We start from the raw sequence: 23,593 nt of genomic DNA, 5'->3' as shown, positions 1-23,593 counted from the left end.
CTTCTCCCGTCCCTACGCTGCAACCTCGCGCATGGTCCGAATCCGCTTCCGATCGGCAGCATGAGCCCGAGGCGTTTGACCCCTACTCTGGGATGCCCATCGTTGCCATCGCCAATGCACCCTGGGCCGCCCCCTCCAGGGGGGCAGCTCATAACTCCCTGCCGCCATGCTCCACTTTACCCGATCCCGATCTGTGGGCCCTTTCGCGGCCACAACCTCCCCCGCATTCTCTTTTCGACGGTGTACCAATCGGAGCACACTTCTATGCTTCCCTTCGAGAGAGGTTTGGCGTCCAGATGGATAAAGCAATAAACGCTCAGCAGGCGCGACGGTGCTTGTTACAGGCAAAATACCCGCGGATCGGGGAATGAGTCCGTCACCGTCGAGGAAACGCGGCGCGTATAGGCTAAAGATACACGAATGTCCAATGCGCGAGTTTCCGCCCCGAATATGAGGTAATCTTCTCGTCATGTACCCGTACCCTTGCCTGTATCGGTCTCTCGTCTGACGTGAGAGAAATGTGTTCCACTGTACAATTAGTTATCGGTTTTATTCCCTCGTCCTGATGATCACCGCGGAATTGTTTGTTTTTGACCGCTGTGCGGTCTGCTGTGTCTGTATCTCACTTTGAAGCTGTTTCGCGTGTGGTAGATAATGGTTTACAATACACGTAACTGCCTCAAGTTATTGAACGGGAACATCGCGGAACAGCCGGTTTCGGGTCAAGGAAATCTGCCTAGAATCCCCACAGAAACGTAGCTTCAGGCTATTATATTACTAGCCTTCCTCCGCGCAGCGAGTAACACTTCTTTGTTGATTACAAACGGCGTGATGTTAACAGCTATCGAGGGCTAATAGACGGACCAGGTTGATCGGGGGATTATCACCTAGTTCCTGCAGTGCGTAAACCAACACGATAGTACGTGGTAGATCTATAAGTTGGGTGCGATTCAGACGCAGATAACGGAACCAGTCGCTTATACTGACCTGAGGATATTGAAGATACAAGATCAAACACGTTTATAGATCATGACGCCAACCAATCTCATGCCCATTATTGATTTGAGGCTCAAGGAAACCTCGGAATAACCAAGCTCGAGCAGCGAACTCGGATGCGGAGCCCTCTCCCTCTCCGGTCGCGCATGACAAACGATCTTGCGCAAAGCGCATACCATAACCCGCTGCAACACGCACTTCATAGACCAAGATCTGGTGCGGTAGCCAATGGAGGTTTCGCCATGTTGCATTCTCCATTACGCGGTGGAACAGTTCAAGCGCTCTCTCGTTGATCTTCGCAACGGGTCCAGACGGATGTCCCCACCAGCCGGAGCCGCCGCGATGGGCGTGTTTCGACCACGCGCGAGCGCCTGCGGTCAAGCCGACGGAGTTCGGAGCTACGAAGGCCGCAAGGCAGTCTTCCTTTGAAGGACAGCGTTCGCCCAGTGCTGACCCGGTGGTAAGAGCAAGACCTTGCGCAAGATGGATGTATACTGGCTTCGATTCGGCAGGTGTGCCGTTTTGCTCCTGAGCCGCAAGTTCAGCGCGCGCAGTTGCGGCCTCAGCGAGTTCATCCATTCCAAAGCAGTGCGGTTTGGGAAGCGGCGTAAAGCTAGGCATATTCTGGTCCTCTTCCAGGGCAAGTCAGAGGTTATGCTATGGTGCGGGGATTCCACTACGCGCAGCTGGGAAAGAAAAGCCTAGATGATCACAAATCTTACATTAATTAAGGGTGTAAGCTGTAATACTTGGAAGAAAAAAGTGAATATACAGCTCATTGGCTGCTTATACACCTTTGATCGCTTCTGAGACTTATCATGATCAGGTGACCGTATATTGCGCATATTGCAGGGAACGTCAAACGCCTCCGGCTTCCCGTCATCGTCGTAGCTTGTTCTCGTCGTCGCTCACCTCGGGCTCTTGCTCTTACCTCCTAAATCTTGCGCCTAGACGTGAAAGGAACACGTAACTGCGCGCGAAATGACTTTCTCGACATCTCGGACCACACACGCTGAAGCTATCCTTGGGCGAGAACTGCACGCGAAACTTGCAGATACCAAGGTGCTCTTAGTTGGTGCCGGTGGTATTGGATGCGAATTGTGTATGTGAATCCTATCATACGAGAACATGATGCTGAATATCTTCCATGATTTAACAGTAAAGAATCTCGTGCTTACTGGTTTCGGGCACATAACCGTGCTAGACCTAGACACCATCGACCTTTCGAATCTCAACCGGCAATTCCTATTCAGGAAGAAAGATGTGAAACAGAGTAAAGCCCTGGTGTGTCCTCGACTGGCTATATGCGTCATGTTTTCGTCTAGTGCGCTGACTATCGTGAATTGAGGTCGCGGCACAAACTGCGGGTCCTTTCAACCCGAACATACACTTGACGCCAATACATGGCAACATCAAAGAGCCGCAATACGACCTATCGTGGTTCAAGTCGTTTGACCTTGTCCTGAACGCCCTCGATAACCTTGGTCGGTAGCGCCATCCTGTTGCGGTGAACCACAGTATACTATTGTCATCAACACAGATGCGCGCAGACACGTCAACAAGATGTGCATGGCGGCCGAAGTTCCCTTGGTCGAATCTGGAACAGCGGGATATCTTGGTCAAGTCCAACCGTTGCTCAAGGACCGTACGGAGTGCTTCGACTGCATACCGAAACCGACGCCCAAGACATTCCCGGTGTGCACTATTCGTTCCACGCCGTCACAACCGATACACTGCATTGTTTGGGCGAAGAGCTACCTGATGTCGTGAGTCGCCGCCTTCTAACCCCTCTCCTTTCCATAGTTTTCAGTCGAACACCGTGGTAGCGGGCGTCTGTCTCACCCAGGCATCATCATCTCCTGTCGCTAATGGTGTCTTGTCATATTGCCAATTCGATTCTACTGTATTGCCAAATTCACGCACCCACCAGCCAACTCTTTGGCGAAGACGAAGATGCCGGCGGACAAAGCGACCTTGATGAAGCGGAGAAGCAGGGAGAGAACGGTGAGGCTTCATCATGAATGCGTCGGAGTCTTTCGCTCACTTCAGCGCTACACAGCCCAAGAGATAGCGAAGCTGCGTCAAGAGCAACAAGCCTTCAAGGCCGTACGCACTGCGCTCCGAACACCGTCCACCACAGACCCCAACGCCGACCCAGCAAAGATGGCTTTCCAAAAAGTTTTCAATGCGGACATCCGAAATCTACTGTCCATGGCTGACATGTGGCGCCATCGCGCACCGCCGACTCCGCTCGATTACGACAGCATTCATGATGGCACGTTCGTCCTGCGATCGGTGAAGAGCGATCAGGCCGCACCGAATGGAAACGGCGCACGCGCGAACGGGAAGAATGGGAAAGCGTCGAAGGGCAGCTCAGCAGTGGAGGAGATGCTGGACGACAAATCCGGGATTCGCGAACAAGGCCCGAGCTCCGACGCTGCCCGCCTGAAAGACCAGAAGACGCTCTCTCTAAAGGAGAATTTAAACCTTTTCGTTGCAAGGTATGGCTCTTTAAGCGTCCTTAGCATATGTGCTTTATCTCATCATCTTGTTACCAGCACGCATCGCCTTGCGGAGCGTTTACGTGACGGTGAAGAGACCATTTCCTTCGACAAGGATGATGACGATACGCTCGACTTCGTCACCGCTGCCGCAAACCTTCGGTCCGCTGCGTACGGTATCGCAGGCAAGACTCGGTGGGAGGTCAAAGGTGATATGTACTGTTGCCTCCTAGGTACTCGCACGCTGATGCCCTGATCATCTGCTAGAGATGGCAGGCAACATAATTCCTGCTATCGCCACGACAAACGCGATCATTTCTGGTCTTATCGTCCTCCAGGCCCTTCATCTTCTACGCAAGTCTTACGACAAGCTCAAGAACGTCTTCATCCAATTCAAACCTCAATTACCTCTCAGCACTGTTGGTGTCTCCCACCCTAACCCGTCGTGTGGCGTATGCCGAGATGTGTATGCCGAGCTACGCTGCGATCCCGCGAGAGTAACGCTTGGTGAGGTTGTCAACAGCCTTCTCGGCGACGGCGACGGTGAAGGGCGGGGGACTGGTCCGCGTGATGTGAGCGTTTACGAAGACAAGCGCATCCTCAGCGACCCCGACTTCGATGACAACAACGACCGGACATTGGAAAGCCTCGGGGTAACCAGGGGTAAATTCTTAACGATTGTGGATGAGGACGACGAACTGGCCACGATCGCCGTAGCCATATCTCCGTTACCGTGAGCATCTCTTTCATCTGTCGCTCATACAGTCGCTCACCCACCAGCAGAGAACCACATCCTGCGGATGGGCCGGCGATGATTCTACCCTCGCCGTTACCCTCGCCTCCAGCGAAACCCAAGCCCGCCGCACCAATGCCGTCCACACCTCCGCCATCGACCGCCGTCAAACGCCCTGCACCGGATGACAACGAGGAACCCTTACCCAAGAGGGCACGGACCAACGGTGCCATTCCGGACTCCGTCTTTGCGAGCCCGAGCAAAAAGCGAAAACTCGACGAGGACGGGTTAGTCATGCTAGACACCGCGAACGAGGAGCTTAGGGACGACGTGATTGAGATCGACTGAAGGTTTTGCGTCGGAAGGGTCAACGCCGCTATGTCGCTTGATATTTATACGTAACGACGTATGTATTAATGTAGAACTCCTCGCGATTGTAATCATGCATTCACTCTGCGGCGATTGAATTGGAAGTCTCTACATCTAAATCCAATGTCTATTTGGATACAGGTAGGATTTGTGTGTAATGATCGTGTCCACGGTGATTGACCACGCATTCTGCGCCCATGCGGATATCGTACGACACAGACCGCAAGTAGGCTCTGAGGAGCGTTTATTTCGAAACATTCAGCGGTCGAGGCTGCTTCTTGGACGAGCTTGATTGAGCTTCGAGGGAGCCTTTTGAGTTGGGTGTACTGTCGGTCCACCACACGTGGTCCTTCGCATACATTTTGTAAAGGTAGCTGTGGACGCTGCCATCGGTCTGTCCCTCGACACGGTTCGAACGATCCGCGCGATCGAGAGCCTGCTCGGGCGCGTATGTTGGATCTGGTGATATCGACGAACGCGGCGCATGCGTGGGGCGCGAAGCGACCAAAGCGTGGGCCGAAGACTCGATTAACTCTGTCTCCTCCGTGACGTTGGGCGCCGGACAGATAGACGAACGTGGACTGGCAGTTCCCGCGGTCAGCATGGTGTATGCAGTGAAACGATTGAGAGCCCACCTTTTTACTTTGCTACACTCTCGACGGCGTCGCTGATCGCATTTCGTGAGTCGCGCAGGAGTCCTGCCGCGGCCAGGATAGTAGCTCAGCCAGGTATTCTGTTGAGGGGGGTAAGACTTGCAAACTACCGCTTGGGGGAGAGGGGTTCATGCAACACACCTCGCTAGTTGCACGGTTGATTGTGACAGCACTGCGGTCAGGCGGCATGACGAGCGATTTGGGACAAGAACGATGCTCCTGCCCCATTTCACCACCGCTTTTATGGGTCTCTAAGGCGTACCCATCCACCGGAGGCTTCGAGCGGTGGCTCTTCACGAACCAATGAAAGCCACTTCTCACCATTTGGATGGCCACTGAGAGCCGCCACGTAAACACCGACGTGTGGATCCTATCCCGATACAGCTCCATCGAAAAAAACACATCGAGGATGTAGAGCGGACCGTAGGCAGAGCCACGCGGTCACGAACGTGTTAGCCGCATCTTCCATAGATACGTTGTCGGCTGAACCAGACCGTTTTCGATGCACCATAAATTGCCCCTGTCGAGAAGGACGTTTTGGCTGATCCGCAGCTCTGAACGTTCGCGACGTCGTTACGTGGGAACCAGATGGTGAACGTCTGATAAGGTTCGATGGGCATTATCTGAAACGCTTCGTAAGAAGGCGCGAATACAACAGCATCGTGAAGCTATACAACCAGGGCGCTTGCACTTTAGAAAATGCTGGAAAAGTTGGCGGAGCTGGCCGGTGGGTACGATTTCTAAGAGTGAGTAAGGCCACGACGGTGTACCGTAAGCGCTGGGCGCAGGCCCCCGATATCTACGAACTTGCATCGCGCGTGGATATCTTGCTCCTGACTCGCCGCGCGAATTCGAAGGGCCGCTAGTTCGTGACATCACCAGCAGCGATTGGTTCGGCATCGACCTCCACGAGGTCTGGAAAGAGGAGAGGTCCACCTCGTGTGAACGTGAACGTCGAGAGCAACCGATGGAACAAAGGGCACCTAAAATGTCTAGCATTAACCACGAGGAAAACGAAAACGGAGATCGGGCGAGAACTGAGTAAAACTTCGCTTCACCCCGTCACAGTTCGAAGCTTCTTGGACGCCACCCAGATTGGTCACTGCATCCGCCGGAAAACAGCGACCAGGTACGACCGGCATCGGGCGGAATGCCGAGGGACCTCCACGACGGGCCGGCACTTGCGCTCCCTGTGCATGTCCGGAATATGTCGACTCCGTCTGATTTGTACCCTCGTAAGTGCGACGGGGAAAAGCAGCGGGTAGACGACCAGAGGCCACAGTTAGCTCGTTGACCTACGGCCGCGGTGAAAAAGCCAACCATTAGCACGACTTTCCGGCAGCCACGTTTAGACCAACGAACTCACTCTTGCATGCTGAGCGACTTCATCACGATCATGCTACCTGAGCAGCCGTTCAACTCTGGACGGACCTTACAGATCCATAGGGACTCGCTGGACGGCTAACGACGCCACACAGTTAACGGATAGAAATCACATTCCTGACGGGCAATCGCGATCGTGTATGTCTCGTCGCAAGTACAAGCTACAGGTCTTGCGAGGGTTGTCTGGCATGGCCCAACGGTCCTTAGATTTTCTCCTTTCGAACGTCGCTATCTGGTCCTGGCGAGTTCATCAAGCGGTCATTAGACACTCGATCGGTGGCATTGGCACGGGTGGGTAGTCGTGTTTTGTGTCCTGAAATTTGAATAGACTTGCTGATCATATGCATCCTATAGAGCGAGTGTCAGACTCTGCTGAATCCATGTGCCACATGGATACAGCAGTGCTCCAGCGCTCACCACCTCGTAATGATGCGTGACAGTGCCACGGCAATCCGCATGAGTGAATGGGGCCTCCAATTAGACCTGCCACGCTCTAATTGGAGGCATCGACTGTGATACCTGGGCTAGACCCCTGTGAGCAGCCACTCCCAGCCTACCTATCACAGTGAAAATGCTTGGTCTGAGCCTGCCGTGCGTAGATTCCCGCGCGTAGGTTGAGCATAACCGGAGAACACGCATTGAGGAGGCAAGAAACTACGCCTGATCTTCGAGTTATCGCATGTGAAACGGGCCGGACAAGACTATGCGCTGATATCAAGAGGTCGTCATCGAGCATGGAAGCGCGCCGGTATGGGCAACGTACTCAACGATTCAGTTCGTTATATTCACGAATCTTCTTCCTCCAGCGCACTCATCGACGAAGGCCCATCTCATCTTGCGCTTCTCTTGGACAAGTCCTCCCGCCGTTATCGTAGGACTCGCGTTGTACAACCATCGCGCAATTCATATCGTCACCCCCCATGGAAAAGCCTGCGAGGTGGGACTGTATCACTCCCTTACGTGTATACCGCATACTGGACCATCAGCAAGTACCTTGAACATCGTCATCGGCGGTCTTCTGGGGGACGAGACTTGCCCCCGCCAACGAGCTCCAAGTGCAGAACAACGTGCGTCAGGGAGCAATACAAGTCGTCCGACAAGGGGTTATATAGTGTGTTTCCAGGAAAGCATCCTGTTGATGGAAGCGAGCGGTAGGCGTTCAAGTGTTTGCCCAAGCAATGATCCGAAAGCTGACTTGCTCGACAGGCATCTACGAGCGCTTGGGCGAACGGGGCGCTTAACCTTCTTCCCCGTATGCGATCACCTGACTTCATCGCAAAAACGGCCGCACTCGCGCGAGAACTTGCAAGGCCTTGCAATGGCTACAAGGTTAGGCGGAGGTACAAGTCTTGTAGTCTAGATTGCGACGCCATATGAGACCGAGTGGGTCTCGAAGAGAGAGCGCGAAACGCCTAACTTAGGCGTTTCGCGCTCTCTCTTCGAGTCCCCTTGATCAGTATCGCGCACGATGAGAGAATCAACGTTTAATAAGTTGATGAGCATGCACGATGTTTTGTGACTCATGCTGCCCATACACCCACAATAAATCATACCGTGTCTCGTCATCGATTGGAATGGAAATCCGAAACGACTACTCGCGGGGAAGTCAAACACTGCCTTTCCATCGCTTTATTATCATAAGTACGACGGAGTAGAACAGCGCAGCACAGAATCGAGCCTCAACCAACCGCTATATTGTGTCCATCACATTTTCCCGGCGGTTTGTTCCATCTTCGATCGCAGTGGACTGGTGGATGCCTTTGCACGCTCGTGACCGCGTCGGCGAATCTTACCTATCAGTCTCCGAAAGCGAAAGCCGTCATCCTGTCTGTGATGCGGACAGGACAAGACACGCACATGCGTTGCCGATCGTGTCTGAACCGCCCGGCGAGCGAGGCTATTAGCTAGAACCTTGGGGTATGTTCGTCGTGTACGGATTGTAACAACAACGTGGTAGTAACATATGTTAGATGCAAACCGAGGAACAATAACGACACAGCCGTGGAGCGACGAAGTACAATAAGTGCCGTCTATGGCGTTCGAGGGGGAAGCTAATTATGATGGACTCAACCGCTCTTCGACAATCACAGACACACAAGACAACAAAAGCAAGGGGGCTACGAGTCCATGGCGCATCGTGTATGGCGCTGAAAAGGGAACGGAATCCGATTTTACCGATGAGAGCACCGTAGTCAGAGCAGGTTAATGAGTGGTCAGACACCGGTGTGCATCCGGTAATACGACACTGCCTGGTGATGACCGTGGCTGAGCGCAGCCTCGGGCCTGTAGTAGGGGCTCGACGCAAACACGCCGGGCGAGTTGTTGCGTCGCTCCGCACCAGATGTTACGTCGCTGGCCAGGGCCATGAGGGGTGCGAGGGAGGCTACTGCCTGAGGCGGGGGTGGAACCCACGACATAGGATCTGGGAGCGAGGAACAGGGCGGCAAGACGACACGCTTGGCCTCCGTCGCGAAAGAGCTTGCAAAAGATAACATGGCGCCGTTCGTCGCAATAGCGCCAATTTTGGCTGGGGCGGCGACGGGGGACTGGACGGGGAGATGGGTGCCGGAACTGTGGACGTTGCTCTTGCCGCCATCGCGGTGGCGGTGAGTAGCTGCACGAAGCTCCTCGGTGGACCATGTACAGGAACGGAGGGTAGGAACTGCGTAGGGGGTACTGGCGTCATGGAAGAACGTCGTGGAGGTCGACGACGATTTCTCGACCCGGGTGCAAGCTTCCTGGCGCACGATGAGTGATGGAGACGGCGATTTCGTGGCGCAACATCCGCCGCGGACACCGGCACCCTGGTGGACAACGAAGGAGGGAGAATGCGCCGAGGGGGACTTCGCCGTATAGCCTGCTTCGCGAACGTCAGGCTCCGGATAATTCACCTCGACAGGCGGAGGCGGGCGGGGAGCATTAGGCGCGTAGCTTGGGTCCATCTCCGGAGAGACGTCTTCCTCCGGATCTTCTTCCGCGAATGCGAGAAGGTCGTGTTCAAGGTCGGTCTTTGTGAGTTTATCGTAGGCGGGGTGTTTCGACCGGCCGATGGTCCCGTACAACATGGATGGACGAGTGTCGTGCATCAACTTGCAATGAGTCGTGTAACTCGATGGGTCGAGACCCTCAAAATCGCACCCTGGAATGAGGCACCAGAAGATCTTAGGATTCTCATCGCTGATGTGTAGTCAGTCGTATGCACGCGTTTGCAACGAAGTGCACACATACTGGTAGACGTTAAAATGATGCTCCCAGTTCTTCTTTTGCAGTGCTTTGAACGGGCAGAGCGAGCAGTGGTAGGACCTACGCAAGATAGATACTAAGAATTGCCTTCGCATGTTCCGAGGAAGGAATACTCACTTCTTATCCTTCGCCTTGGGACGGAGATGCAAAAGCATGTGACGTTTGAGATCGTACTCGCGACCGACAGTCGAGGGGCACTGCGGGCATTGTACCCTAGGTTTATCGGACTGTTTGAACTACTCACGATGTGAGAAGAAGACTCTATACCACGAGCAGAACCACGGCTCACCGAGCGCTGCACCACAAGTTTTGATCGTGTCTTCCGGCTGTAAGGCTTCCTGGGTCGCTGCAGTACCATAGAGTCGACGAGGGGAGAGACGAGCAAGCCACGGGGCGGGGTTGTGGATGGCAAATTTTGCCTGGTCCTAGCGCTTTAAAAGCGAAAGCGAGCCCGTTGCGCACGCGAGGCTTTCGAAAGACTCCGAAGTTCTTCGCTCGCAGCCTAATGGAGGTCGCGAGCCAAATATTTCTCAAGTACGCGAGTAACTGTCCGGTGGATACCGCGGGACCCCCAACGCAGAACAAACCGACGGCAGTTGGAGCGGTGTACATCCATTGTCACCAATATGGAAAGGAAACACTCGCCCGATATTTCTGAGTGAACCGACCCCATCGAGCGAATAATCGACTTGGCGGAGCTAACGGCGGAAACCACCAGGCGGGATACGCGGTTAGGTTCGCTTTGTCCCGATTTAGTTGCGTTGCAATCATTGGCGGATGGTCCCTAATTTACCCCTGCTGAACGCTCCTTCGCCGCCGAGAACCCATGAAGTTTTTTGCCGTCGCGATGTGAAAATTCAGTCGTTATCGTCTGATGGGTTCTTTGAACAGCAGTTGGAGAGCATCGAGGAAGGCACGAGTACAACGCATGCAGGAGTTGTCGCGACCAGGGCGCACCGCTAATTATACCCGATATGTATCTTGAGCCACAGCAGCGGCTGGCTCTCTCCGCTCGCCGGCGGAAAGGGCCACCATAGCATGCTGTGGCTTCCGAGTGTATTGCAGGGTCGTTAGACGAGGGCTTTCAATCCTCCTCGATCTCGTCGTCCTCTAGCCAACCATGCATAACGCGCTCTTGACTCGTAGAGCGACCGCGAAGCGCTCCCTCTTCCGTGACATCACCCAAGGGAAACCCGCCGTCGTCGCCGTCTGTCAGCTCCGACGATAAAACGGCTCCTCGTGTGAATGTCATCTTCGAAAACAGCCGATGGGATAAGGGCAAGCCCTCGAAGCCTAAGTACATAGCGCCAAACATCAGAAAACACGACGAATGATCGAACGCGGATCGAACATCAAACTCACCGTGTCCGTCACGCGCTTCTACTACGGCACCTAGACCGGTCGCGACATCCACCGGGTCCCAACGGCCGGGTACGAGAGCGTCCAGCCAATGACGAACGTCCTCCACGGCGGATCGGCAATCTCGTTCCTTGTGTAGGTTGTCGAAGTACAGCGGCTTCGACAGCTTCTGACCCCGACGTGGGACGGGAGAGGGAAGCGAGTGGAGGGTGCCGAGCGCCACCAAGTGGAAACGATGGGGGTTGGCTTGCTGCAGAGTCCCTCCGTCAGGCGACCGCCCATGCCGCTGTTCTGCGGACACGTACCATGCTGTTACCCACGTCGACCAAACTGAGAATATCCGCGACACCGTCGCATTCCTCCATGGTCTCGCAGAACTGAGTGTAGTTCTGGTGAACATACAGCGAGAACAGGGACGAGTCGATGGGAGAGTCCGCATAGAGCAGTGGAACGTCCACCCTGCTTGCTCTTCGCTCGTGGGCCGCCAGATGAGCCGGCAATGGCGATGGATTAGCCAGGCGTGCGTCTAGCTCTGCTTCACGGGCTGCGTCGGCTTTCGACGCGTTTCCGCTGGGTGCGTCTCCCTTGCCTGACGGCTATGTTTGACACCCGCTTACGCGCAGACAGGGAGAGGCGACTCACGCTTGTTGTAGAAAACCTTCCCGAGGAGATGGAACAGTGCAAGGCTGGACTCGCGTCTGGTTACGGCCTCGAAAACACCTCTTTGGTCGGTATGTTTATTATGACCACGCCTCCGCTTTTTGGCTGATGTTGTCTCAGATATCACCTCCGCTGTACACGCAAACTCCAGAGCCATGACGGCGCTTCTTATGTCTCCGTTGGTGGTCTGGACGATTAAGTCCAGGACGTCCTTGGAGACCCTCCCCGCCGCTTTATTGTGGGCGCAGGCGGCTCCGAGGAGCGCCTGCAGCGCCTTCTTGAGCAGGGTCGGTGCGATGGGGTTGAAGCTGTGACAAGAACGTCAGCTTCTTGCGGTGCTGGGTCTCGAACGGACAGACAACTCACGCAATCTGCGTAACGTACGGACCATTCAGCAAATCCGAAGGCAAAACCGTACGGACGTCAAGTGTCGAATGGCTCCTCGAGCGCCAATATCCGCCGCTTTCTCCCTGCCCGGTGTCATCGACATCCTCACCACGAACACCAGCATCGCTAACGATGACCACCATCGGTGTTCGTAACTGTGCTGTGGAAACGATAAGGGGTCACCGATGAGGAGAAACGCGCAAGATGAACATACCTTCGCTCCGGACGAACGTCCTCAACGCCCCATGAATGGCTTCTTGGGTTCCTTGATGCAAAACGTTGGGAAGATCTTCGAGCAGAATAACTTGGCGTCGCTTCTGAGCTGTCGCCAACCCGGAAGCGGATACCTGCGTGTTCGACGCTTGACTGCCTGGTGTGGATAGTTTGGATGGTTGCAACTCGGAGAAGATGGCGCCGTATGTTCCCGCTCGAGCGAGGAACGAGGAGAATTTGTCAGTGAGCGACTCTCCGTGATCAGTCCAGCGATCGACGTTTCCTTATCGCAAGTTGTCAGGATCGTCAACAAGCAGGGTCTATACCGCAAGTCGTACCGTAATCTTGATCTTCTCGCCACCGTGCCCCGTCGATCACGCTGTTACGCCATTCAAGGATCTCAACACCGAGTTCATCCGCGATGAGGCGCAGAACGGCAGTCTTTCCTGTGCCAGCGGGGCCGGTCAAGGCGAGGATGCGCTAGAAACACCGGATCAAGGAATGATCCGACGCTGGATTGTCTAGGACACGCACTCGGTACTTTCTGAGCCTTCCTGACGGTCCACCATCCAGTGCCTCCATCAGCCAGTGACGAACATCCTCTACCTTCTTCTTGTGGACCGCGAGGTCTTCCACTGTCTTCGGGGCATACATCTCCGTCCAAAGCAATCTTTCTGGTGTTTCGTCAAACAGGGACCGTAATGGTCCAGTCAGACAAATACGCACCGGGCTCATCTGAGCTATCACCAATCGCTCTCTCCTTTCCCTTCATACCGGTGGAGACGCTCAAGCCCCCTCTGCTTGCGCTCGGTCCGATCTCATCGTCGTCATCGCTCAGCGTCAAATCGACCACAGGCTGTATCTTGGTGCGCTATAAGAACGAGCATATGAGACTCGTCCACGTTATTCTCTTGTTCAGGACGCACCGAGGGCAACGACTTAAACCTCTTGGCCGGGTGTGGAGACGCATCTGACCCATGCGAAAGAGGCTGAAACTTGAGTTTCTGCTTTTTCGGTGCCATAGAACGTTGTCGATCCTCCTCATCAAGTTGGGTTCCTTCGAGTCAATTTCACGGGTGATGCAGATGTTCGTGCAGTTCTCCCGGTCTGATGAAGCGTAACAAAGCACGCGAAGGCATCGCGAGCAAGGGACGCGTGCGTACAGCCTTTGCCGTTCACGTCAACGTCAGCAGCGGGTGATCCGGTTCAGCCTCATCAGCCTCATCCTCCTTTCTTTGCCTGCGTCCGTTCCCTACCGTGCAGGTTTTGCACCGCGCCAATCTTGTACAGAACATAAGGTGCTGAGCTACGCATGTATGGCTCCTCATACGAGGCCCTCCTTGCGCATTCTAATCCTTATGCCAAAAATGCCAAGCACCCACAAGCGCAGCCACAAGTAACCGACAAACTCATCGGTTACTGTACGGACACATTAATTGAAAGATAAAGAGCCGTTGGTGCTAACCTTGACTTAACGCTATCCATCCCCGGCTTTTCGGACGCCAGATTAGTGGAGAAACTTCGCTGGTTTACTGTCGCCCATGCCAAATCTCAAACGGCCGACTCATCCCTGGCCTAAATGCAATGGGAAGCAGTGTGGTGACCCTGATTCCTCTCCAAGATCGAGCCTCATCTTACCGTCGTTAGCTATGGCCCGGTTTTGAATGCGATTCTAGGTTCAGTGTACATGATTTTCGGTAGTCAGATCTCGAAGATGTCGTTCCGGTGTGCCATGCTTCTTTGTATCATGCGATCTACTATATTATTTACATTGTAAGCTTGTCAAGAGAACATAGGGCCAAATTTAGACAACCAATAATTATAACGTCATGCTGGCAATCTAGCATGTACCTTGCCCCCAGAAGTAATGATTCGCGCTGGGGAAGAAAGAGGCATACGCCTCGCGTCGAGACGTATTCGATAACGGGTCAGGATTGGCCTGTCCCTTGTATGGAAGAGAGAAACGGGGGCTCTTCCATGTATCTGACAAGTACAAAGGAGGAGGAGGCGAACATGGCAAGCTGGCCGCAATCAATCAGACATAGACATGGATTGGGAGAAATTTTATATTGCGTACTGGATATTGATGAGATGGGATTCAAGGTCCGCGCGCGTTCCTTGAAAAGGACACTGAGAACACGGTACGATAGTACCATTCCATTCGGCGGAATGGGCCTTTGTCGGTTTTCGTTTTTCTGTCAAGCTCAATTATGTAAGTGAGACGGCAGTGCAGATACGGTCTCATCTCGTACTGGATGTTAATGATGTGCGAATCGAGGTCAGCGGGGGTTCCCTGGAACGTGCACTGATAACACCGGGGCATTCTGCACAGAAGTTTCTTAAAGTAAGGAATATTAGCCGGGGTCTTGGAAATGGAATGGTCCGTACGTGTGCTGTGTAGCGTCTTTAAATATGTTTATGTTCAGATGGATCAGAAGTTATAAAGACTAGGACACGCTGTATCGGAGTGGACACTTTAGCAGCCAACTCAGTGGTCTTATATGAATACGAACAACGAGGCCACTCGGTAAATTTGCCCATTGTGGTATAGGCCACCGCTGTGACAGTGGACGCACTGCGTGTGGTCCAGATGGAGTTTCTCTTCGGCGGTCTTCGCAGCCCCGACCATACATATGGCACGCATCCGTAACGGCGTTCGTGATATGATTCCCAACCTTCCCGACGCCCACGCTATTCCCAGCATAACCGTGAGGCAATCTGTGCGTGAACAAAGCGTGGGCGAGGGGTCTTCAGCGAGACGAAGAGTACACAGCTCTCGCTGTGTCAATCAGTGACCAATGCGCTGCATCTCTCCGGGCTGCTTCTCATTCCCGGGTGCGTCCAGACGAGCTCTACTGCGTGCTCTGCATTTTGCATACGAAAAACGTGTATTAAGTATCGTAGGATCTAGTGTTATGTTTGTAAGTAGCATGAAACTTGGAATTTACGTGATCGGCGCTCGGTACCCCAATCAAGTCGCTCTGCATCTCCAGTCATCCCAGAGGTGTCCAGAGTGCGCGGCGAGTGGAGGCCTAGTAGATCGTGTCATTGACAGCAGCTGCACCATGTCAAAGTGGACGTGGAGGAGATTACGGACGAGACCGACGAGGTGCGCTGCATCTGTTCAGGGATTGGTATCTCGTGGTCAACGACGACGGAAGGCGACCTGTAGCTGAAGGTCGGCGTAACGGACCGCCTGTCCTCTGAGGCTGGGCGTGGAGTTGCAGGATCCGCGTGGTCATCATGGGGTGTCGGTGAGCGCCACGAAATCTCGTCGTCTGGCACGGTGGACACCTCCGAACCCGCTCGGTAGACTGGCGTGTACGCGCGTGATGATCCGTATTGAAAGGATTCCTCGCGAGGGATGTAGCCCGTGATGGGGTGCGCGTTGGGAGGGAAGCAACTCGAGGGGCCTGGCTTAGCCCATCCAACGTTTGTTAATGGCGTCCTCCCATGAGTTTCGGTATCGTCGACTACGGTCGACGGAGTAGACGCTCTCGACCGATCTTCGTCCTCGATGTATGGGGGTGTTGGGCATACGTATTCATCGTAGGGGGTGGATTCGCGGCTCCGTTCGTCGTTCGTCGGAAAGACCGGAGTGGCACCGCGCTGGAATTCGTCTTGAAGAGAGGATATACTATCTTGACGTGCGAGCGGTGCCCTGTGGTTTCAGATCAGAACCTGACCATCGCATATAGGGCGAATGAATACCCACCAGTTTTCATCCACAGACAACGAAACACGGAAGCGCGACAATCTGAGGTCTTCGGGGCGGCCGGAGAGATAACGGCGAGGCATGTCTATAGATGCTTGAAATGGCGAGCTGTTGATGCGGAAGACGACTGACAACTTATACTAGAACCTGTGAGCAATGCCACTGGGGCATTGTGGGCTGGGATCGCCCTCATCGTGTGCCGCTCATCGCGACAATGCGAGAACGAGGCGGTTTTCGGCGGCCACAGGCATCCCAGTATAAGAAAGATATAAGACGGGTGGACGGAATGGCTTTGTGGGCAAGCAATGCGACGAGGGATCTCTGGCCAATGCGATGGGCGAGAAACGCGCGTTCCAGGGTTGCATACCGGATGTTCTGTCGAGACAGCGGGGACAATGCTGAGTACTGTGCCTCTCGGTGATGTTTCGAGCGTTTGAATCTGCCCGAACGAGACGCTGGATGCACCAAGGAGCCACGTGTTCTAATACTTACCCACGACGTTTTCGTCATTTACCCCACCAGAAGTGAGATAGTATAAAAGTGTGATTTCTCGAAATCGCAAGGATCACAAGCCGATTCATACTTCTTTCTCGTATAATCACGCATGATTCAAAACTCAGGGGCCAATAACTACGCACGGGATCATGTATACATGTAGCAGATCAAACTAGATGGATGTGGCTTCGCATACGATCCCACAGCAAGATGTCGACCTACGATCTTATGCGGGTCAGCTCGCGAAGAATCTCTTCAGCCTGGCTAGCCGTCAGCTCAAACCGGGCAGTAAGCATCTCCACAGTCAAGACGACACGGTCCGGATTCGAAGTCGAGACGCGAACATCACCAGATTTGCCTTTAGCCAAGAGATCACCGATCTTCGCAAGCGAGATCGAGCCGTCAGCAGCACGAATGGACGACACAGTTGGGTCAGGAGCGCTCTGGCCTGCCAGTGAAGCTTGTAGCGCAGCCACCTGTCTCCCAGCTCCAGGGACAGCAGAAGGTTGCGTATTGTCGTTGATAGTTCCGTTCACCCGGGGAGGAGCGGGCGGACTAGGCCTGGGAGGGTTGACGGCGCCTTGAACACGAGCAGGCGAGTTGTCTGGGCGGCCGAGCGCCATTCCGCCGTTGCCCGTCGGCGGAGCAGCTATTCGTTGTCGCGCGGCGGACGGCGTTGCAGTGGCCTGAAACTCCGGAGCGCAGTAACGGAGTTGTGGCACGGGGTAGTGGACAACGTTCTGGTTAGTCCACCCCTGATGAACTGCCCCTCCATAGGCTGTCACTGCGTAGGTGTTGTAGGCGTTGCTGAAGTCGACGTAAAAGGAGAAGGTGAGTACAAGGGTAGTCGAACGTGATCGAAACACGTACAGCTCGTAGTTGGCGGGAGCTGGAACACATGTACATTGAGGCCTGCCGCAGAGTCTGTGGCACATCATTGGAAACATGAAAGGAGGAGGGAACTGGGACAGTGGGAGGGATGGGTTAGAGGATGGTGTCAATCCAGCAAAGATACAGACATTTTATACCATTTCATCCTCGTTCGGCCGAAACATATATGATGGAACTCCTGAGGAAATCAAACGCGAACAATACACCGATGCAAAGCTACGCGGTTGCGGATGCCAGCCAGCTAAAACAGGCTACGCAGGACACCTCAGGCTATACATCTTGTGGGGCATGACGAGACAGCTTGTGATCAAGGCCTGATACGTCTGGATAGCCGCATAAAGCCACCGCAATAAGTTTTACACATTCGCTGCGTTCGAAGAGAGAGTCCAGTGAGTGGCGACGAGCGGTCGAAGCGGGAATGCAGTCCTTGTACAGCACACACCCAGGAGATGCCAGAGGTTGCCAACGCATTCGAATCTATCTAAGGGAACGAGCTGGACGTCCCTTACATATACGTCTGATGCTGAGGAGTGCCTCATCGATTCGATGATCGGTGAAGAGATAAATCCCAGACAGCCGGGATGAGGTAGCCCGGAGGAGCAAAGCAATGCGCGAAAGTCCCGTCGTCGGATGAGCGCCACATTCGCTGACAAGCATCATCAATAAACAGATCCCAATATGGTTGCGAGGTGTACCAGGTCCCTTCAGCTGTAACGTCGAGCCAGCCGTGGTAGTTTCGCCGAAAGGTCGAAAGAAAGAACATGGAAAGGTTCGAAACCGCTCTCTCACGGTCACTTGACAGTTTCTCACGAATTGTTCAAGAGCCAGAGCGTTCACCTCGGGGGTCTGCCAGTCCAACGCGCCAGCCATCGCGCCGGTCCTTGGACATGGCTCTTTTACTTCCACTCTCATAGCTGGTCTATAGGTTATGCAGTCGCGACTACTACTACGAAAATCAGTCCCGCAGTCGTACACGCGTATCCCAAACCCTGTGAAGTGTCAAGCAAGAGCGTTTCGGAAGTCATCGGCACGAAGAGACTTGCAAGATGTTTCGACGATCTATGAAGATTCAACCCCCAGCATCAGAGGTCGAGTTGAAGCTGCTGTGATTTCAGATGGACTGTCAGCAAGACGGGCAAGCACCGGCTCCTCTGCGGTCGTGACTCGGGGCCACCTCCGGGATGGCACACTCGCTACATCGACGAAGGATGACGGCGGCAAACCACCCGAAGGACCAGAGGAGCTTCCAGACGCAGAGTGGGAGATTAAAACAGGTGCATTGCATTGCCATACAAAGACCAACTGTTGCTGACCTGAAGATGGGTAGGTCGAGCTATATACATTCTACAGCAGACCCTTCCGGAGTTCTTCCAGACGGGCCTTGTTGCGACACTGGATAGAGGTAAGTCAGCCATGCTCAACAGTACGCAAAGGCAGCAACTGAGTGACACCCAGGCGTGCTAGACGTCAACAACCATCCCCCTTCGTCCAACGGTCTTATCAGTGCGACCTTCCTTCATACCACGTATGGCAAGTCGATGGCCACTCTGTATGCGCCTAATATCCGGTTGTCATATCATCCACCTGTGACACTGCCCGTACCTGGCATGAATGGAAAAATGATGCAGATAGAGGGTGCGTCTTTTCTGAACGCTAGCATCATCCCCAAATCATAAGTACATCATGATCTAGGTCTGCCTCTATACGTTTCCTCATCCGTTTTCGTGCGCACCACGATGAAGGTACGAGTTTCGACCCAACCCGGATCTTCTCTGTCACCAATCATTCACAGGCTCTTTACAACGACTTGGAGGTCACCCTCAAGCGAATGCGAGTCACGAATGGACCTGAACCAGACGTCAGTGGGACGGAACAAACTCCGCCTGCTCCGGATGGCGATAGGCAATTGATCAAGGTGGATATTGTCCACCACACAAAGTTGCACGTATTCAATTGCCCTTATTCCAGAAACACCCCCGAGAAAAGAGTGTCTTCATTTCGCTTGGCGTGACGGGCACTGCACGTGTCAGCGGGGCGCGTAGTGAATGGGAGGTGTGAGTACTCTTATCGTGCTGGGGAAGGTCAATACGCTCACGTCGTATGCCATCACAGTAATTCGACGTATGAGTTCTCTCCTTACACCGGGCTCATTCAGAGTCACGTCGTCAACTCGATCCAGCCCGCGCCTCATCACAAGGTTTACGACGCGCTCAGGAGTGCTCTTGAAGGGCTCGGTTTTGGTAATCAGTCACGTACCGATCGTCTGCAGCCCGCGCTCATTTTCGTCCAGGTTTAAGAGGAGGGCAAGGAGCTGGCGGAACTTGAGGCGCCAATAACGCCCAAGGGCATGAGTAGAGGAGCTGTACCAAGTTAAACACCACTCAGTTGAATTCAAGAACTTTGCAGTTGGATCCTACCTGCTTGACCGCCGCCGTTGATTGAGAGCCCCGGTTCTTCTCGTTCTCCAATCGAACTTTGAACGAGCGGCCAGCTGATTCCTCTCTGACTCATCCTGCGGTTCTCCCGCTGCTCTGATGACGGGGACAACGCCTCGAACGAAACACCCAAAGCCCCCGGAGTGAGGTGTGCGCCTCTTCTCCGTTATCGGTCCTCGCTGTCCGGATTTGTACGCAATATGTGGACCCAGCACGCAGATTGATTGGTCCTGTGCTGTAGCTACACCTGTGGGCCAAAGGTACGCCATCATCAAAGAGACGATGAGATGGAGCTTGATAGCTCCCCTGGCTTTGGCGCACGCTACCAGCGCCGATGACATATTGCCAGGGCAAGTATTTCGTACCGAAAGGCATTGTTGTGATGCCCAACATATGGTGTGTTGGTCCGCATCTGTGCATAAATGGCCTCGTTGACTGATAGCTCAATAACCAGGGCGATATTCCACGATGAAGTCGATTTCCCGGAACCAGACGTTTTCCGCCCAGAGCGCTTCACAAACGGCGCTGTATGCCGATGTTCTCAACCCCTACGACTACGCGTTCGGCTTCACCCGCAGGTGAGAATTAAGCTCGTCATGACTCGACATGTTATTAGACGCGATTGGTCTCCTTAGGGTGTGCCCTGAAAGGCATTTTGGTGACCAGGCATTCTTCCTGCTCATTGCGTCGATGCTTTCGGTATTCAGGATCAGCCCACCGGTGGATGGACAAGACCACGAAATCCTTCTGGAGCCCAAGCGCAAGACGGGTCTGATAGCGTGAGCCTCATTGTCCCTTGAACCAGTCTTAGCTCGCGATCTAAGTAACATTTCAGACATCCCGAACCATTCACTTGTGTTATCGAACCACGCTCCGAGAAGGCTACTGGACGTATTCGACAAAAACCGAACTAAAAACCACGTTGATGCATGAGATATGATTGGAACTGTTTCCTATGAGATACATTCTTGTAATATTGCGCAGGGAGTGATTGTAGTCCACTTCCAAAGGGAGGCGTTAGGCAACGACCCCTGTCCAGGTGTCGACCAGATCGGCAACACAATATCCGTTGACGGGAACGTATTGCTTCGTGATCATCTTGATAGTCTCTTGGGCGACGAGGCCGCCCAGGAATGCAGCCACATTGGGGAGGTCGGCAGTGGGGGCACGAGCACTGTGCGTGTGATGAATAAGACAGCTACTACGAGTGGTCGCGAACACGAGGAAGTACGTACACCTCTCCAACGGCGGCGTCCAACTCTTCTTCTGGTAGCTCCACGCCTGGGCCCGCCAGCCGTTGGATCTCGGCTGTGAGAGCTTCCACGGAGACGTTCTGACGTCCGATGTTCGAGAGCGCCGACAGGGCCAGGTGGGTGACCGTCTCCTTGGGCGACACCGCCAACGCGTTGGCTGCGAGGGGATAACGGTTGAGCGAACATTCGGAGAGATCGTGCTTGTACGTATAAAACTCACCTATAGCAGCTTGGTCGAGGTCAAATGTCCCGTACGGCTTGCCTCGCATCAGCTTGACAGCATGGCAGTTCCTGACGAAGGAATCTACGAGACCCTCGTCGACGGGTTGTCGTACCAGTCCACGGAAAATCTTCTTCTCTTCCTCAGCACGCGTCTATCGGCGTAGTGGATGAGTAAGACGTGTAATCGACGACCAAATACGCCATCCGTGCCTTGTATAGCTTCTGAAGGTGAATATAGTTTGTCGTGTCGGCTTTCATATCGGGCAGCGTACTGGTGAGGGGCTGTTTGACGTCAGCAAGGTACGCATGCCCAATGCACAGAACCATACGAGGGTATAGGGAGGTTGCGATACAAAATGCTTGAGGGCGTCTAGGAGATGAAGGAATGGCGGTGATCCGATGGTGAGCTGGCCGTACGCGAGCGCCGGATCGTCGAACAAGGCCTTGATATCACTAGGTACCTGAGAAGTAAAATCAGTATCTGGATCTCAGATGAACGTGGTCCGGCAAACTCGCCGTAGTCTCTGTCCAGGCGCGGTACGCCTGTGCCTCGGCCTCATCGAAATTCTCCTCGTCCTGTTTGACCTTCATCGCACGTATCCTGGCCTTGAACTCCTGCTTCTCAGCGTACGTCTTGGGAGGCGTACCGTCATGCTTGGGCGACGATGATTGTTAGTCGGATTCGGCGACGTGTCAGAGGCGGTACAACCTACCTCCTTCTTCCAGTCCTCGAGCACTCGGACGAGGATGATGACGTAGGGAACGTGGCCGTGCTCAGTGGGATCCATTGTACTGCATCGGAGGACTTCAGATGGACGAAGGTGCATATGTGCATAGTGAACAGCCCACCTGAAATCCAAAGACATCGCGTGCTGCAGGAGAGCCGGGAAGGGTTTGTCGATGCGGAGTGAGGGCGAGCTTTCTGAATGTGATTCAATGACTACAGGAGGGTATTAGCTAAGGCGATATGACCACTAATAAAATATGGCATACTGTGATGCTCGCGAAACTGGATGTAGAACTCGGAGATTAAACCCGCACTGGTGACCACGATCAAGGTCGGCGCCGCCTCTCCAGCCTCCCAAAGACATTGGCTTAGACGCTTCGTCGTTTCCCCTTCCGTGTTAACAGCGATGACTAGCGTGAAGTCACGGAGCCATCGCTGGCCATCCTCAGTGGCGAGGATATCCTTTATGTCCCTCGTATCGGCCTTGCCCACCACGCCGTCGTTCAGTTCCTGAAGCAGCGGAACCGCCTCCTGCGCGCGATTCTTTCCGATACTCTCCTGCCCGTCGAGGAAGAAGTTGTTCCCTGCGTCCGCGGGGGCAACGGCGAGCGGATCAAGGATCGTGAACGAGCCGACGCCGGGGAGGACGAGGTTCTTGATGATCGACGTCGCCGTGGCGCTAGCGCCGATCACGAGGATGGACGCGGACTCGAGCGCAGATTGTCCGCTCGACGCCCATAGTCTGCGAACGCGGGAAATACGGTGTGTTCAGAGCAACGCCAGGGTGAACGTACTGCCTGCTGCCGCGCACCGAAGCTGCCGATCATAGCGACGTGTCTTGGCGTCTGGTGCTCCTGAGGGCGGGCTGAAGCGACCAACGATAGATTGTTAGTCTCTCTATAAGATCAAGGTTCTGACCGCGAACGATCTCTGGCTTACTCAGTTTCGATGGCCGTCGTGGCGGTCTCAATATCTTGCGCTTGATCGGCTGAGACGCTCATTTCTGATGAATCCCGGTACAAATCTTATATGTAAAGAGGAGGATGGACCAGAGATGACTTTCTCAGCAGAGTCCTGCAGAGAGTGTCGCTGCAAGGCCGGCTGTGGCTCGAGCCTTGTTGCGCAACACCTGGAGACGCCCAAGATGGATCATTGGATATTCACGTGCATCCACTGATTGCTAGATCACCCCAGCATTGCGACTTGCAGAGAGTATGTACTTAGCCCAGCCTTACGATCAGGGAAACTATCTGAACGAATGGATACGACTTTCCGAGATACCCCGTTTGGAAAACAGAATCGTTGCCAAGATTTACCGGCGCACCCGCCTCGTTGACTCCATAGTCGCAATCAATGAT

The 23,593-nt window shown here is 54.0% G+C and overlaps 10 protein-coding genes across 10 annotated transcripts; 3 read left to right on the top strand and 7 right to left on the bottom strand.

Annotated features, from left to right (window-relative positions):
- Window positions 1–876: 876 nt before the first annotated feature.
- On the bottom strand, window positions 877–1,617 carry PUNSTDRAFT_108042 (uncharacterized protein; the record flags this gene model as incomplete). Its single annotated transcript, XM_007388009.1, has 2 exons — window positions 877–932; window positions 988–1,617. The coding sequence occupies one exon, from the start codon at window positions 1,615–1,617 to the stop codon at window positions 1,021–1,023; it is 597 nt and encodes a 198-aa protein (XP_007388071.1). The 3' UTR covers window positions 877–932; window positions 988–1,020.
- A 276-nt stretch (window positions 1,618–1,893) lies between these two features.
- On the top strand, window positions 1,894–4,681 carry PUNSTDRAFT_146335 (uncharacterized protein). The gene is made up of 10 exons (XM_007388008.1): window positions 1,894–2,098; window positions 2,156–2,280; window positions 2,345–2,480; window positions 2,537–2,762; window positions 2,800–2,874; window positions 2,927–3,000; window positions 3,056–3,497; window positions 3,555–3,706; window positions 3,765–4,230; window positions 4,281–4,681. Exons 1-10 carry the CDS (start codon window positions 1,978–1,980, stop codon window positions 4,576–4,578), a joined length of 2,115 nt encoding a protein of 704 aa, XP_007388070.1. The 5' UTR covers window positions 1,894–1,977; the 3' UTR covers window positions 4,579–4,681.
- A 1,948-nt stretch (window positions 4,682–6,629) lies between these two features.
- On the bottom strand, window positions 6,630–7,835 carry PUNSTDRAFT_55398 (uncharacterized protein). The gene is made up of 4 exons (XM_007388007.1): window positions 7,629–7,835; window positions 7,399–7,565; window positions 7,053–7,343; window positions 6,630–6,983 (listed from the first exon to the last, which is right to left on the bottom strand). Exons 3-4 carry the CDS (start codon window positions 7,091–7,093, stop codon window positions 6,839–6,841), a joined length of 186 nt encoding a protein of 61 aa, XP_007388069.1. The 5' UTR covers window positions 7,094–7,343; window positions 7,399–7,565; window positions 7,629–7,835; the 3' UTR covers window positions 6,630–6,838.
- Window positions 7,836–8,802: 967 nt separating this feature from the next.
- On the bottom strand, window positions 8,803–10,236 carry PUNSTDRAFT_146334 (uncharacterized protein; the record flags this gene model as incomplete). The annotated part of the gene is made up of 4 exons (XM_007388006.1): window positions 8,803–9,812; window positions 9,864–9,938; window positions 9,996–10,114; window positions 10,168–10,236. The coding sequence occupies 4 exons, from the start codon at window positions 10,234–10,236 to the stop codon at window positions 8,849–8,851; spliced, it is 1,227 nt and encodes a 408-aa protein (XP_007388068.1). The 3' UTR covers window positions 8,803–8,848.
- Window positions 10,237–10,737: 501 nt separating this feature from the next.
- Window positions 10,738–13,163, bottom strand: PUNSTDRAFT_92629 (P-loop containing nucleoside triphosphate hydrolase protein). The gene is made up of 8 exons (XM_007388005.1): window positions 13,032–13,163; window positions 12,836–12,977; window positions 12,499–12,780; window positions 12,264–12,444; window positions 11,880–12,205; window positions 11,537–11,826; window positions 11,241–11,487; window positions 10,738–11,171 (listed from the first exon to the last, which is right to left on the bottom strand). Exons 1-8 carry the CDS (start codon window positions 13,149–13,151, stop codon window positions 10,963–10,965), a joined length of 1,797 nt encoding a protein of 598 aa, XP_007388067.1. The 5' UTR covers window positions 13,152–13,163; the 3' UTR covers window positions 10,738–10,962.
- Window positions 13,164–15,468: 2,305 nt separating this feature from the next.
- PUNSTDRAFT_138321 (uncharacterized protein) lies at window positions 15,469–16,295 on the bottom strand (the record flags this gene model as incomplete). The annotated part of the gene is made up of 3 exons (XM_007388004.1): window positions 15,469–15,529; window positions 15,595–16,158; window positions 16,213–16,295. 3 exons carry the CDS (start codon window positions 16,293–16,295, stop codon window positions 15,469–15,471), a joined length of 708 nt encoding a protein of 235 aa, XP_007388066.1.
- Window positions 16,296–16,925: 630 nt separating this feature from the next.
- Window positions 16,926–18,487, bottom strand: PUNSTDRAFT_138320 (uncharacterized protein; the record flags this gene model as incomplete). The annotated part of the gene is made up of 3 exons (XM_007388003.1): window positions 16,926–17,514; window positions 17,578–17,596; window positions 18,436–18,487. 3 exons carry the CDS (start codon window positions 18,485–18,487, stop codon window positions 16,926–16,928), a joined length of 660 nt encoding a protein of 219 aa, XP_007388065.1.
- Window positions 18,469–20,007, top strand: PUNSTDRAFT_55396 (uncharacterized protein). The gene is made up of 8 exons (XM_007388002.1): window positions 18,469–18,872; window positions 18,926–19,000; window positions 19,054–19,233; window positions 19,291–19,340; window positions 19,391–19,513; window positions 19,567–19,652; window positions 19,711–19,838; window positions 19,889–20,007. The coding sequence occupies exons 1-8, from the start codon at window positions 18,527–18,529 to the stop codon at window positions 19,921–19,923; spliced, it is 1,023 nt and encodes a 340-aa protein (XP_007388064.1). The 5' UTR covers window positions 18,469–18,526; the 3' UTR covers window positions 19,924–20,007.
- Window positions 20,008–20,639: 632 nt separating this feature from the next.
- Window positions 20,640–20,947, top strand: PUNSTDRAFT_75791 (uncharacterized protein; the record flags this gene model as incomplete). Its single annotated transcript, XM_007388001.1, has 2 exons — window positions 20,640–20,812; window positions 20,869–20,947. The coding sequence occupies 2 exons, from the start codon at window positions 20,640–20,642 to the stop codon at window positions 20,945–20,947; spliced, it is 252 nt and encodes an 83-aa protein (XP_007388063.1).
- A 13-nt stretch (window positions 20,948–20,960) lies between these two features.
- On the bottom strand, window positions 20,961–23,325 carry PUNSTDRAFT_128225 (uncharacterized protein). The gene is made up of 11 exons (XM_007388000.1): window positions 23,175–23,325; window positions 23,047–23,100; window positions 22,502–22,977; window positions 22,358–22,448; window positions 22,222–22,300; window positions 22,007–22,162; window positions 21,838–21,969; window positions 21,719–21,790; window positions 21,507–21,660; window positions 21,269–21,443; window positions 20,961–21,207 (listed from the first exon to the last, which is right to left on the bottom strand). Exons 1-11 carry the CDS (start codon window positions 23,234–23,236, stop codon window positions 21,051–21,053), a joined length of 1,608 nt encoding a protein of 535 aa, XP_007388062.1. The 5' UTR covers window positions 23,237–23,325; the 3' UTR covers window positions 20,961–21,050.
- Between the last annotated feature and the right edge of the window lie 268 nt (window positions 23,326–23,593).

The sequence above is a fragment of the Punctularia strigosozonata genome (assembly GCF_000264995.1).
Source record: "Punctularia strigosozonata HHB-11173 SS5 unplaced genomic scaffold PUNSTscaffold_16, whole genome shotgun sequence".
NCBI classification, from domain to species: Eukaryota; Fungi; Basidiomycota; class Agaricomycetes; order Corticiales; family Punctulariaceae; genus Punctularia; species Punctularia strigosozonata.
The sequence above is the reverse complement of the archived record's forward strand: the minus strand, read 5'-3'. Positions and strand labels throughout refer to the sequence as shown.